General features: G+C 38.7%; 1 protein-coding gene across 4 annotated transcripts in view; it reads left to right on the top strand.

The window, feature by feature from the left end:
- Positions 1 to 15,157, top strand: part of LOC121637502 (inositol 1,4,5-trisphosphate receptor type 1) — an 80,237-nt gene that overhangs the window by 34,925 nt on the left and 30,155 nt on the right. The window contains exons 35-41 of one of the 4 annotated variants that reach the window (XM_041981699.1): positions 3,711 to 3,831; positions 3,926 to 4,110; positions 4,204 to 4,352; positions 4,435 to 4,546; positions 5,234 to 5,266; positions 13,330 to 13,377; positions 14,728 to 14,860. In XM_041981699.1, coding sequence (XP_041837633.1) covers positions 3,711 to 3,831; positions 3,926 to 4,110; positions 4,204 to 4,352; positions 4,435 to 4,546; positions 5,234 to 5,266; positions 13,330 to 13,377; positions 14,728 to 14,860 — 781 coding nt within the window. The remainder of the gene's footprint in view (positions 1 to 3,710; positions 3,832 to 3,925; positions 4,111 to 4,203; positions 4,353 to 4,434; positions 4,547 to 5,233; positions 5,267 to 13,329; positions 13,378 to 14,727; positions 14,861 to 15,157) is intronic. The other 3 variants (XM_041981701.1, XM_041981700.1, XM_041981702.1) reach the window with 3 other exon arrangements.

Here is a 15,157-nt window from a genome sequence, read left to right as displayed (position 1 = left end):
GTTTGTCTCTTCTAAAAAATACTATGAATGAAATATTCCTGCAAACCCCCGCACTGTGTCTAGTAGGTGACTTGGGTGACATTAATATGACAATTAACTCTGCACACATGATACGCACAGCATTATGCATCGCAAAGAAAACTACCCTTGTGAACTGGAAAACCAAAAATAATCTGTGTATTCAGCAGTTTAGGAATATCTTAGTAGACCACATCAGCAGTGAGACAATATCTGCCTCCTCAAAGAACCATTTAGCTGAATATCGTTCCCTCTGGTCCCCTGTGCTTAGCTCCATAACTTAGTGTAGGTAAAGGACTGTGACCTCGTTGCTTTGGGGGTTGGAAAATGGCCGGGAGTGACTGGTGGTTGCGGGTTCTTTGTGGTTTCCCGTGGTGCAGGACCGGGCTGCTCTGCGGTGGGGGTGGCTCTGGGTCCGGCCCTGTCGGGGGCTGTGGGGGCCAGCAGTTGGGGTCGCCTCATGGCGGGGGGTGAGGCCACTGGTGGTGCCTGGGTTGGTGGGCGTCGGTCCTGGGCCGGGCTATTCCGGGGCGCGCTGGGCGGGGGTTCTGGGCTCTGGTGCCTGAGGGTGGTCCCCCTCCCTCCGAGGGGTGGGGTCCGTATGTGCCAGGGGTTTAGGCCTGCCCGGATGTGATGCCATGGTGTGGGTTGGTGCATGGCCTGGTGTCTGGTTGCCACCCTGGGTATGGAGTGAGAGTGGGAGGGGTGTATGCTGTGTTGGTGTTTATATTGTGTGGGTGGGGGTGAGGAGGCATTTATGTGTTAGGATGAGCGGGAGTGTGCAAGGATATAGGTGTGCGCATGTGTTTGTGTGTGTTTGTGTGCACTTGCGGGGGGGGGGGGGGCCTGGGGATGGTGTGCCGTTGGTCTGGGCTCTGCCACTGTCCCCTCCTGTCATTCCCCGTTAGGCATGTGTGGGGTGGGTACCTTCTGGGGTCGGTGGCAGCTCATTGGCTGCGGTCCCTGTATGGCCCGGTCATGGGGGCGGCCTCTCCTGGCCTGTCTTGCCCTGTGGGACCTCCCGGGGAGCGGGGGTGCCTAATGCCACTAGAGGCTCAACATCCAGAGGGAAGTTCGCTTCTATGAATTTACTATGAATTCTTGCTTGTCTATTGTATTTCTGTTTTTATCTTTTAGAAGAACGTTGTAATCTCCTTTAATTTTTTTGTTTTTGATTATATTATTTGGGCCTTTGAACCCTGTAATTTGCATTTTAAGTCCTGCATTTCTGTGGTCATGAGATGAACATATTAGTGGAATATACTATATAATTGCTGCCTCATGACTCTCCAAAAATAAGTCCCTGATGCAAGAGCCTGGTTATTAGATTAGAAGCATAGTTATTTTCATATAAAGTGCTTTTATAAGTGATGAAAGCACTTTTTGTTCACACTTAGATTTGATGAGGAATGCCCCATATGTGTGTGATCCTATAGAGCTTATTGGTTACAAAAAAGCAGGTTAGTTCTGACTGTGATTGTAAAAGTCCTGGTGTCCTTGTAATGTAAAAGCAAACTCTTAATAGTTCACAGAAACATCCTTTAAGTTAATATCCATTGTTCCCATAAGTGCTTTATTAATAATTTGTTATTTCTTTAAATATTTAGAAAATCCTTTCAGTCAACTATGAGGATTCGACTATAGGAGCAGTTTTAATCCATCATCTTGTCTTTTTTTTTTTTTTTTTTTTTTTTTACAGGCATTTTGTTTTTAAGGATTTGGTCCATTATAAAGTAGAATAGGCAGCGAATAGCCAGGATTAATAGTTCTATCAGAAATGCATAGTTTTTAACTAGAACGTCTGTGTGTCATTCACTTGTGTTTATTTTTTTTTTCTATGTATATTTTATTTCTTGATGCTTATGTGCTTTGCCACAGGCTCCTCTTCTAAGGAAAATATTCCAGGCATTTTTTGTCATTTTTCTGTAGCAGGGAAACAGTTTGTTTTTTTCCTGGGATGCTGCAGATTTTTTGTACCTTGTTATTAACACTATATTTGGTGTTTGTGTGTGTCTTCTGTCAAACAAGTGTAAAATCACAGATTTTTACAAGGTGAGATTTGGGCAAACGTCTGGGACTGATGGGTGTCCAACAGCATCACTGAGTCAGCATGCTGGTCTTATTACAGGTTCTGTCACTCCAGCTTACATAAACAGTCAAGACAAAGAAAGTTGATCTTTTTTTTAGTCCTATACTGTTTTAAAATACAGGACTTAAAAATTAAATTAAAAAAAATTCTTCTAGCTTTTACCTGGTCTTAAAAAGTAAAACATTGATGCAGCACCACAAGACATACCAAAGTGTCATAATATACAAAAACTCTGTCTTAATCCAGAAGTAGTGTGTGGATAAACTAAGTACACTCTTGCTACTTTTATAAGAATTTAAAGGGTAAGTAACAGTCAGGTACTGCTGATCAAATACACTTGATTAATTCATTATCAAATGTGAGCTGTCTATAAAAGCAGATATTTTGGTAGTTTGCTGGTCTGCAGCATTAAGACATGTGTTTAGTGTCAAGGAGGAAAAACAGTGCATCATTCTACAGTGAAAAAGATTCTTCACTAATGAAAACATTCAAGTCAATAACCAATCTTTGCAGGGCTAGGCATACTAGCAACTTCACTGCACAAACGTGCAATGCTCAAAGACATTGAAAAGAACTCAAGAGCTCCATCACAGTCTCTATAGGTCTCAGCATGTTGAATGCTGAAGTTTTGTCTTTGTCTAACTCTGCTGTCAAAAACAAGCTTATTTTTAAGGTTTGCCATGATAAAGCTCCTTCTTATACACATGAAACCACAGCTTGTGTTTGCAAAGTTGTATGAAAGTTGGAAATGTTTAGTCATAGTTCATAAAGCCATGTTGAGTGAAAACCAAACAGCTTATCAGAACCAACATGTCATATCAATTGTCAAGCATGGTGGCAGAGGACTGGTGATTTGGGCTTGTTTTTGCAGCCACAGGACCTTAAAACCTTGCAGTAATTTGCTCAACCATGAACTCCTCTGTATTCTAAAGCCAAATGTGATCCCATGCACAGCAGCAAATCTTCAATAGAATGACTGGAAAAAAAGAGTTGCAATGAACCAGTCAAAGTTCAGACTTTAACCTGATTGAAAGGTAGCAGCAATAAGAGAGCTGTGTATAAACAAATGTCTACAAATCTCAGTGAGCTGATGCAACATTGCAAAGAAGAACGGGCCAAATTTTCTCCACAGTGATGAGAGAGAGGCAGATTAAATCGTACAGAGAAATGTTACTTTAGTTATTGCTGCTAAATGTGTTCCTACAAGCCACTAAATCATAAGGTGTACATAGTTTTTCAAACTCAGCTTTGGCTTTTTTTTTGTTTTGTTTTTATTAAATAAATAATGGCATAGTGTAGCATGTCAACACCTGTTGTTCATCTTAGTGTGTATAAAGCTCATTTAAGACCTGGTAAACATCCAAAAATCTTCTTAATGTACCTTGATAGAACCAAACTGATAGAGGGTGTACTTTCTTTTTCACATGACTGCAACACTGCTTGAAAAGGTGTGGTTCAAATTGTTGGTGCTCTAGAGAACAGACTGGTATCTTTCATGCTGGAAACTCTTCTGTTTCTTTGAAGACAAGAGACCTTATTTCTAACTAAAAGGAAAATGATAATGTGAAGTTTCTCTCTGTTTCCTCCCGTATCCTCCTCTCAGACCAGGCAGCCAGTCTTTGTACAGCTGCTGCAGGGAGTGTTCAGGGTTTACCATTGCCATTGGTTGATCCCAGTCCAGAAGGGCTTTGTTGAAAACTGTATCAAAGTGCTCTCTGATGTCGGTAAGATGTTTCTTAACCCTCAGATCAGGTGCTTGTATTTCCTAGTTTTAAACTATGAATCTATTCTAAATGCTTGTCTTTGTGTACCCCTCAGCCAAAAGCAGAGCAATAGCCATCCCTGTAGACCTAGACAATCAGGTGAACAGCCTGTTTGTGAAATCCAATAACATCGTGCAGAAGACGGCTATGAGCTGGAGACTCACTGTTCGCAACGCTGCCCGCAGAGAATCTGTAGTGACCACATCGCGGGACTACAGAAACATCATTGAAAGGCTCCAGGTACAGTTTGTTTGAATATATTCATGCAAGTTGATTTCTATAAATATTAAGTGTTAGTTTTATTTTATTTTCTCTATTTTGTTTGTAATGAAGGACATTGTGTCAGCTCTTGAGGACCGTTTACGGCCACTCGTCCAGGCCGAGCTGTCAGTTCTGGTGGATGTGCTGCATCGGCCTGAGCTGCTCTTCCCTGAAAATACAGACTCGCGCAAAAAGTGTGAGAGCGGGGGTTTTATATGCAAGTAAGCAATGCAGGTATCGTTTTTGTTAACAATTTGATTTCTGAATTAAAAATGAGACTTAAGGACTGATGTGCCTGTGCAGGTTGATCAAACATACCAAACAGCTGCTGGAGGAAAATGAGGAGAGACTGTGCATCAAAGTCCTGCAAACGCTCCGAGAGATGATGACTAAGGATAGAGGCTATGGAGAGAAGGTAGGACATGCTGTCAAGGACGTTGGTGCATATCCATAGTAAGATGATAAATGCCCAATAAACTATAAAACTGTGTACAGTTTTAAAATATATGTCATGTATTTTTCTATGCATATTTTGACTGAAGATAATGCCAACTTTTTACTAATTATGTGTAAAGGAACTTCATTGAGCCTTGCATTTTAACATATTATGATGTCTTATTCTGTTAAATTTTAAGTTTATTTCCTATTTCATGGTTTCATCAGTGGCTAAATTGAACTGAAAGTGACTAAGTCATCATGCAAGTCTTCACACAGAAACAGTAAAATGAAGCATATTATTTAGAATATGACAAGTTGTCCTTACATTGTGTCTTCATATAGCTTTGAAGTTACTGGTAAATAGACTGCACTACATATCCACAAACTCTCACTTATTTAAAGGGAATTGGCTTGCTGTTATCATCTCATTTACTTTTGTAGTTGAAACATTTTCCAGTCGCTGTCACCTCCACAATGCTTCATTAATTTTTCTAACTTTGATGAATATCCTTCACAAGTACTACTCTTCTGTGTTGCTGGAGTATCTCAGCAGTTCTAACACACTTACCGTGACTAACATGTCATGCTGTATCATTGACCTCAGCTTTAACTTCCTCCTTCCTGTGTTGTTATCTAATCCCTTAAACCTTCTGTTTTCTTTCAGCTCAGAACCTTTGATGAGATGGATAATCCTAAGGTTGTCTCTTTCTGTTTTTCTTTTTTTATTATTATTATTTTATTCATGTCCTTGTTTTCCTGCTGAGCTCCTTTCTGTTGTGTCTGTGTAACAACGTTTGTTGCTCTATAACTGCATTGTAGCAGCTGCTGTAGCTGTGTTGTAGTTAGCGGGGGCTCTGGGCTCAGCTGGTAGCAAACAAGGCCAGACTAATTCTGCCTTTAACACCTGCTACATTGTCTGCAATAAAACTGTGTGCAGATCAACTGACAGCGGTGAGAAAGAGGGAGGTTGGTACATGTGTGCTGTCTGACTGCATGCTGCTCAATAAAACTGGGTTTTTCCAAGCTCCAAGGTGACTCACTGGCTAGCTGGGCCAAGTGCCAGAGCTGCATTTGTGTCTGCTCACTATCCTGACAGAACATTTTCCTTTCTAAGTTTTTGCCAAGCTGTATATCAAGAGAGAGTTATTTGGGGAAACATTTATTTCAGATTTTGCAGATAAGTCAAGGTAAAAACTCACATGTGGTTTACAAGATGAATAGTGTAAAAGCAGCTCAGAAACTTTGGAAGAGAGCCTTCCTGTGGATCAGATATTCTTCTCGGTCAAATCTCAACTTTAAACCAATATTTTTTCAATAGTGTTTTCAAATCAGGCTTTGGAAAAAGGAAAAAAAAACTTTTTTTATCTTTTATTTACTACCTTAATTAATTTGACATGTTTTTAATTTCATGTGGATTTTAAAACTGCCATGTATAGAAAGACTTCCTGTTTAAAATGTCTGAGATACAATTCATTTATTGTTATGATAGCCCTGACAGAATCGCAGATCTGCATGTGTCAGAGGAAAAAAATATTCTGTGTTCATGTTCATGTCAAAATTTCTCCACAGTGATGAGAAAACCTGATAAAATCATACAGAAAACTGTTATTGCTGCTAAAGATAGCTAGTCATTAAATTATAAGGTGCAGTTTTTTTACACACGGCTTCTGCTTTTTGGCAATTTTTTTGTTAAAGACAAGAAACTTAGTTTGTAGGAGGGAAAATGAGAATGTGAAGTTTCTTCTTTGTTTTGTCCTCTCAGACCAGGTAGCCACTCGTTGTCCAGCTGCTGTAGAAAGACTCCAGGGCGTGTCTTTGGCACTGGCTGATCCCAGTCCAGAAAACCTCTGTAGAATATATATGCTTACACCATAACCATAAACTCTGCTGGTGCTTCCAGAGACCTGCACAAAATACACAAGAATCCACAAAGTTTGTAGCAAAACAACAGTAGAGACCCTCCCAGTGAATTGCAGAGATTAAAGTGCACAATATGTGTTTTCTTCTTCATTACTTTAGCACAACTAATGCAGTCAAACAAATGGCCCATATTATCATGAGCTAATAGGTAAATAAACCATGTTCCCATTTGCCAGCCCTGCAAGTCAATGGTTTTTGTTTCTTAGGTTAGTTGTTTCTCAGTCTTATGTACTTTTACTAAGTGTAGACTTTTGTCAAGACACTGTTGTTCCCAGGTGGTACTCAGGCTTTTCATTCATTATGTTTCTAAGCATTTTTAGTAGTTTTCTAAATTTCTAATCAAGAAAGCTTGATTTTCACCAGAGCTTTTTGTTTGATTAATGTATTCATGTACTGCTTCATCTACTTTTTGCCTGATGTGCAGCACCTTTATCGATGTTTAATTTTTGAATGTGCTGTACTGGACATCTAAACTGACTCGATGTGGAAAGAGAAAATGTGAAAAATTAGGTCAAGAAGTTATAAGCTACATATAGTTTATATAGTATAATAATGATAGAAACATTTAAAGAAAAAATGTTTTAAAAAAATTACCTCAATATGAAATATGACTACTTTTTAACCATAACAATGGCTGCTGGCTCCATTATGGGTGAAATTGTTCAGAAGATCAGTGAAATCATTCTAGAACTTCTGGTTTTGCACAACGTTCACAGTAAATATTGTAGCAAAAAGGATTTAAGTATTGGGTTTATGTTAATATCATGACAGAAAAGATGGCAACTGTGGTTTTGTAGATGGTTTAAGATTGTTAATCAGTAACCTGGGAAATCTGGTCTCATTTGCATCTATGCTGCCCCTACTGGTCTCTTGCACATTTCATGTGGAGTGAGTCTGCTATTAATTTTTTACGTCATACAAAAACGATTATTTGAACAAATTCAGGATAGATGAAACATCCAGCATACATGCACAAATGTGTTCTCAAAAGTATGCGTATTTCTGGCCTAACAAAGCAGGGGTCAGCTAACGACCCTATAATTACAAAAGATACTTGAAGCACGAGGATAAAGGAGTGGAAAAAGCAATAATTTCATGACTTGTATTACAAATACAATGCAAGAAAAAATATTAATGAGCTTCAACACATAAGTTCAAACGTTTCCATGTTAGTACATAGGTGAATTCAGAACTGTGCACCACCATATACTCACTCTGTCTGGTTTTACAGAAATTAGAGCAAAGATAGTAGAACCATAAAAGCCAAGTTACTTCCTTTCACTTCTCTGGTGTTTTATTATGACCTCAGCTTGTTATAGGGTGTTTCCCCTGTGCCTCCTTTATACACCAATAGGGGGCACTGCGGCTGTGTCCACACAGTGTCTTTTGTATTTATGAATGTGTGGGGCTGTGGCAGTCATTGAGGCTGTGTCCTAGTTTTTCTTGCCTGCAAGCTGCACGATTCTTGGGTCCCTGCCGACTCCGGGCTGAGGTTACATAAGAGCCAGTTTTTTTTTCCTGGAACTCAGCCGTGTCGGTGATGCGCGACCTTCAACAGTAATTGCCAATCAAAGTGTGGTGGAGCTGTTACCCACTCAGGGTGTGTGTGAATACATTTGTGTGTGCACACCTGTGTCTATAAATGCAGTTTTTGAATAGAGGGAGGTTTGGCAGGGTGTTTGCTGGAGTTTTGTGTTGTTTCTGCCCGTCTGCACATGAAAAACTGCCATGGTGTAAGACTAGTAGTTAAGTAGAAACCTGTGTTTTTCACACTTTCCTCACGCTTTCCTCTTTTGCCCCTGTTACATTATGGTATCCCAAATTACTTTTAATACTCACATTTCCACTCACACCCTTTGTCACACGGATGCAAACATACACCCTCTCAGTGTAAACTTGCTGAATCCTGCTGTGAATGTTTCAGTGGGTGTGATATGAAAATGCATAGTTGGCTTTTGTCTTCTTTGTTGCTGTTTGAGCAAAGCAGACTAATATGTTATATGATTTAAGAGGAAAAGGATGACTATCTATGCCACTTTAACAGGAAGCATGGGTTAGTGTGGTCACATGAAGTGGGATCATGAAGCAGTATTTGGCTATATATCTTCAGGGCATCTTTGAAACGGAGGAATAGAAACATAGATAGGCTCAGATGTATTTTTGACCTCCCTGTAGAGCGCATACCACCCCGTTGCTAAATGTCAGGGAGGTGATTATCAGCTAAATTCACTGCTCTTTGACTGTCTGAGTTATGTAAGAGCTAGATTAGTTCAGGAAACACAGTGTGGCACTTACTCCCAGTCTGCCCTTTTCACCTGGTCTCATGGCTGTGTGGTCTCATCAAAAGAGTTATGCAAGCCCTCTCTTAAAAGTGAGGCATGCATCGACCTTCTCTCCTTCATGTTACATGTTTGACAGTAAACAAACTTAATGATAGATATTCATTTTATAGATTTTAAGATTTGTCTTTTTAATCCACTCAACACATATAATACCTCCATTTCTGGTCAAGACAAAAACTCGTTTTACAGGTCTGGTTTAGAAGTAGGTCAGCTGCAATGAAAATGACAAAACACAGTCTTTTAATTTTGTCTGCTTCTCTGTATATAACGAGCACTCAAGTGGTAAACCCCAGTTTTCGTGCCATTCGCCACTGGTTTAAACATGACTCAGTCTCAGCCAGCAGAGACACACAGACATGTTTATTTACGCACTTTCACAAGAAGCAAAGTAGAATGAACTCTTTGTGGGTAAATGTGTATGTGTGTGTGTGTGTGTGTGTGTGCACAAATTTATTTCCTTTTGCGTTGAACTGAAAAGTGTAAGACTGATCGGGGGTTTGCCCTGGGGAGATTCCAGTTTGGTGAAATACACTGTAGCTGGGGTGGATGTGGCAGCAGTGAGGGGTTACCCTGCGGTGACTGTGGTCGAGCTGGGGGTGATTATCTACATATATCCACCCTGATCAGCATATTGCTTTGTGGTTTGATGTGGTCATGATGAGGCAGTGTCCGCAGATGTGCGATAGATGCTGATTCTACAGTGTGTCATTACTGAGAGTGTAGACGTCAATCTGCTGCTGAACTCTGCCGCCTGTATGGTGGGATCATTAGAAAAAGTTTTAATTTACCATTTTACCATAATTGGTTTTAGTCAGAAATAGAATAAAAAAAATCTTGTTTAGAACTGGGCTTTCTTTACACCTGAGAAACCGAGCCAGGAAGTACCTTCTGCAATAGTGCATGAACTATCAGAAATCACAAATAAGCTGGCTCAATAGTGATTTAGAAAACCCTTAAAATACCAAAGGCTGGATTACCATTATTTGACTTTTTGCTGTTCTAAAGAAATCATTTCAGCATGTTCTGTGTTTTCCCTTCGTTTGATACTCTCACTTTCTCTTCCTCAGTTTGCCTTATTCTGCTTAAGCACCCCCCACCCACACAAAGACAAACAAATACATCCATCTCTATCTGTTACCTATTTTTTTAAAGACAGTCACTGGCCATTTAAGGCCAGAAATGAACTTTGTAATCACATTATTGTAAAGTTGAAAACAGTTCTGTTTTTCCACGAACACCTAAAGTAGCACACTGTATGTTTTTCAGATGTAAGGCTTTAAGTTTTTGAGATCGATGTTGGGTGTGTAAGCCATGGTTTTACAAGAAATGATTCAGCGTGGCTTTCTTTGGCAAGCATGGAGCCTTACTTTGCCTTGGACAAAATTTGTTTGAGAGAATGCAGTTATTTTCTAATCCGCCTGCAAGTTGGTCAGCATCTTTTTGCATAACTCGTTTGATTACTTGCAGAAGGTTTGAATATACACAAATCAGTGACATAAAATAGGAAGAATTGTGATGTATCTACACAAGGCCCAGGAGATAAAAACTTTATACTTGCTTTATACCCAGATAGCCAGGATAATTTGTCCAGATAATGACCAGAATGCATACAGTCCTTTAGATCATATACTGGAATAATAAGCTAAACATACTAGCCCAACTCAGGTTGATCAAATAGAAGCACTGTCAGTCAAAATATGGATGAATATGCCAGTCTTCAGTCCAAGCCTGCCCATAGATCAGGACAAATCTGTCAACCACTGCTAGATCAGAATTTTCTCAACAAAATTGAATTTTCTGACACTGATCGCCTGAAAATGCCTTAACTGATTTGCTGCTGTTCACCAATATCCTCAAAAAGCCCATTTAGGGAATGTCCTTTGGACTACTTACTTAAATAGGTTTTTCTATGGGTTTTTTTTCTTGCCTATATGTAGTTTGCTAATTAACTTACAAGCATGTCCTCCTTCTTTCATCTCTCAGTTAGATTATTAGATGGTACCCATTTAGTTTTTTAAAGCAGAGTTGTTAGTTCTTGTTGTAGCTGCAGTGGAGCTTCTATTAAACTGTGCTTCTTTCATGTTGGAATCTCTATTCTGAGTGTAATTAAGTTATCAAGGTAACAGGGGAAAAAAAGAAAAAAGTCACTGGGTTTTTATATCAGTAGAAGTTGCTAGCCTTATCAAAACTACATGCTTACTGTACAGTCTGCTCTTTACTCCTTACAGTAAGGCAATCTCAGCTGTCAGAGAATATAAATTTCCTCATGGTGTGTTTGCTTTTCTCTCGCTTTCTCTCTGTCTCTCGCCCCGAGTGTGTTTTTGGTGACAGATGGCCACTGTAAGCAGCTCTGTGTCATTGGTTCAGTGGCCTGGTTTCTTTTGGAGTGATTATGTAACGCTAACCCTATCACCCCTCTCCTCTCCCCCCTGTCCTGCCCCTCCTAACATGTTCTTTTACATAACAGTGTATGTGGAACAGCACTTAAAAAAAAATGTAACTACTTTAATTTTTCCTTTGTGAAAACACACTTTATGTACTTCATAAATGCTGAAATGATATCTAATTCTGATTGTTCAAAAGGAAATTATTTGGAAAGCAACACATCTCTAGATTTGATGCAAGTAAAATTTGATGAACGTGCTTTGTGTCTTGTTACTAAGAATGTGGCTCAAACTGAGAAGTTCTCACCTTGTGATTACTCATTGATGACTTTAGCTGACAGCAGTAGTGTGATTTTAGTTTTTGCTCAGTTTAGCCGTTAGCAAAAGAAGGATTTGACATTTGATAAACGGGCCAATTTACTTTCATGTCTTAGAATTTTATTGTCACTGTGAAGTTTTCCAGGCAACTATTTCATCAATAGTCTTTTTTAAAAAAATAATAATAATAAAAATTGTATTTGTATGTTTATAGTTCAAATGAGGTGGATGCACAAACAGATCACTGCTTATGTGATCATTTTAGGTTTATATAAGCTTTTTCCCACTCATTTTATGTCATGTTAAGTAATTTTATTCATTAGTGTTTTTAGTTACAAGCTGCAGTCTTTTGTGTTGCTGTGTGTTACTGCCTATAGCCCACAAAGAAACCACTGTCTGGAAAAACAGTAGAAATTCAGCAAAAATGTCTTTACTCTTATTATAGTTGTTTGAACATAGTCGGCCTGAGTGTTCATTAAATGAAAAGTATTTTTTTATAATTTATTTGAGCATCTGACCATTGTTTGAGCTCAACCTGACAAACTGTAAGTCTTGTTTTACAGAATGAATTCTGGAGATGCTTCAAGGGGTTTTCTTCTTCTTCTTTTTGTTTTAATCTTTCGACAAAACCAATCCAACCAGTTCCCCTTGTTCCTCATTTTTATGTTAACATAACTAGCTGCTGGTTGTAGGTTCACATTTACCACAAAGTTTTGTAAGATAGTTATACAAGTGTTACGACTGAGCAAATAATTCAATGCGCTTGCATACCTAGATGTAAATATTTGATTACATGTTTGACAGTCACGCATGTTCTTGTTTACTGTATTGCTTCTTTTTCTTTTCTTTTTTTTTCTTTAGCTAAATTCGGTTGATCTGTGTCAATACTTAGATGACTGTGTGGGTAAGCATTTCAACAAAATGCCTAAATTGCGGGTATTCAAAAGGAATGGGACACTTGGCTCCAGATGTTGTGGACTATTACAACCTTTGATTACATACAAACTTGCACAAGTTCTGAAAGAAATCAGAACTGGCTGTTCGTTAAAGGTGGAAGGAGGTGGCCTTACAAATGAAAGGAGACAATAATAAGACTCAAAAAAAAAAAACAAAAAAAAAAAAACACATGCACTAAGAAGTCTTGTAAATGAGTCATTTGCATCAGGGAAGGAAATACCTTTTGTGATAGCACAGAAACTCAATAATTTCTTCCAGGATTTGGGCAATCATGATTCCTGGTCAGACTTCATAACGATAAACCCCTACTATGCCTTTTTTTGAGCTTTATTTTGGAAGGTGGAGTGAATGCTGATCAGTTTGTGCTGAGGATTTCAGGCAGTCATGACTGAAATGAATTTTCTTCTAAATATTGAAAACACTGAAGATGTTTTTTTGTGTTTGATTTCTTTACTTCATGAGTATATGTGCAATAACCATTAACGCTTAAACATTCTGCTATGTTATGTTTTTTATGTACCGTGCTGAAGGCTTAAATGTCCACACACTTGTAGCTTTAACTGTGAAAAAAATGCTCTGAAGTTATTAGAATTTAAACAAAAAGAAAAAAAATAACTTAATTCATTTAATTTTATTCAACAAAACTACTCCTGCATTAGCTCCAGACCTTCTCTAGCTACAAAGTTTCCTAAGTAAAAAGCATGGCAGACCTTACTGAGCAGACCTTTGCATGGCTAAATTAGTACATGATTTAGTAATTAACCTTACAACTACTCTCTCAATGCTGCATGAAGACTAACTCTGTATTTGTATTACTATGCTCACAATACTACACCCAGCAGCTGGATCAGAACCAGCCTGAGAAACTGTTGGCGGACCAGAAGAGGGTAGGTACCTTTTTAAACAGCATGGCAGCTTAACTGGCAACTCCAACACCACACAGACGCATTCTTGCTTTTTATGTTTCTGATTTCGCTCCTTCAGTGTTTTAAATAACACCCAGCTCATTAATCACATTGTTTTACTGAAGAAAGATAAAAAAAAAAAATAATAAATTATATTTCTCTCCACATTATCTCTCTAATACTGCTTATGGCAATGTAGTAACTTTACACACCACTAACGGTTGATATTGAATAGATTTTGTAGTTGTGTAATGTCACTGCCAACAACATCACATCATCTCACAAGCAAGTTTATTTAATAAATGTGTTGTACAAATGTCTTCAGTCCCCAACCACCACTAATGTTCTGCATCTGTTGCACCAGTTTCATTATTCCCCTCATCATTTCCCTTTAGTTTTATCTTTTTTTTAATGTAATAAAGAAAATTTGTATGTTTTATCTAAAATTACAAGATATGAAGCGCCAGTATCCTCATTAGATTTGAAAATCCTCAATGCATGCAAGTTTGTGTGAAGAGATTAGGTTCTATCCTTTAGAAAAATTTATATAAAGATTTAAACTGAAAAAGAAACCATTATCTAGTGAGAACAGGGAATATTCCTCTGACTTCATCTGATTGTGCTTTCTGTTATGAAAAATGCTTACAGCTGATTAATCTACCAATAAAAGATGAGAACAGTGTTCTTCACACCACCTACATAAACTAATCCTGACTGCTGGAGAATAACTACGACAGCAGAGCTTACATAATTTCTCTGCTGTCTTTCAAGGACCACCCACAGCTGACAATAATTTGCACATAATGACACAAAAAGACAAAATCACCCATCCTTTTCATTTTCCTCACTTTATCCCATGGGAGGTCTGTCAGGTAGCTCTGGGCTGCAGTTGCCATAACAACAGCAAAGTCGTGCCGTCGACTGCTTAACAGTGGATGAGTCACAGTGTGGGAGGACTGCCCCCCAGGTCTACTTAAGTAAAGAGTGGGGCCTCACATTGTCACTAAACAGTGTCACTGTTGCTATAATAAACATTCGTCATGTGGATAGCAAAAGGCAAAAACCTTACATTACGCCTCAGTGTATTTCCTGTGTTGACCTTTAGAAAAACCTTAAATATTTCAAATGAAAAGTTGATATGCCTCTGCTAAAGTAGAATTGATTAAAGGGTGTGGTGGTGATGGTAAGCAGGCTATAATTCTCTGAGACTGGGGTGTTTTAAAGTCTCAATGAAGGATTAAAGTGCACAAGATATTCCTGCTGTTACACAACCTTCTCTCCTTGTCACTGACATCACATTACATCCTTCACCCCTATTTTTTCCCTTTGTAGGGCGAGGCGTTGAGACAGATTCTGGTGAGCCGTTACTATGGCAACTTTCATCGAAGTGGTGGGCGGAGGGACAGTTTGACGTCATTTGGCAGTGGCCACCTCAGTCCAGTAGGACCAGGCAAAAACCAACCAGGTGAGATCTTGTGACTGTTGTTGCTTATTTCCACCACTGAACAAAAAATTTATATAAGTTTTAGCAGAATATGTTGTTTAGTTTAAGCACACAAGGGCATAAGAACACAGATTTCAGCACTTCTAATTGATTTAATGTGACTGTAAAGCATTAAAAAACAGGAAGGATATATTGTTGCCATGATTATATAACCATGATGATACTGGCCTGCTGAGCCTTGATGAAGATTGTAATTTAGCTTATTTTGTTTTACCAAAATATAAGGATGTAACTGGGTCTGTCTGACCCTGAGCTGGT

Source organism: Melanotaenia boesemani, chromosome 3, assembly GCF_017639745.1.
Source record: "Melanotaenia boesemani isolate fMelBoe1 chromosome 3, fMelBoe1.pri, whole genome shotgun sequence".
Classification (NCBI taxonomy): domain Eukaryota; kingdom Metazoa; phylum Chordata; class Actinopteri; order Atheriniformes; family Melanotaeniidae; genus Melanotaenia; species Melanotaenia boesemani.
The sequence above is the reverse complement of the archived record's forward strand: the minus strand, read 5'-3'. Positions and strand labels throughout refer to the sequence as shown.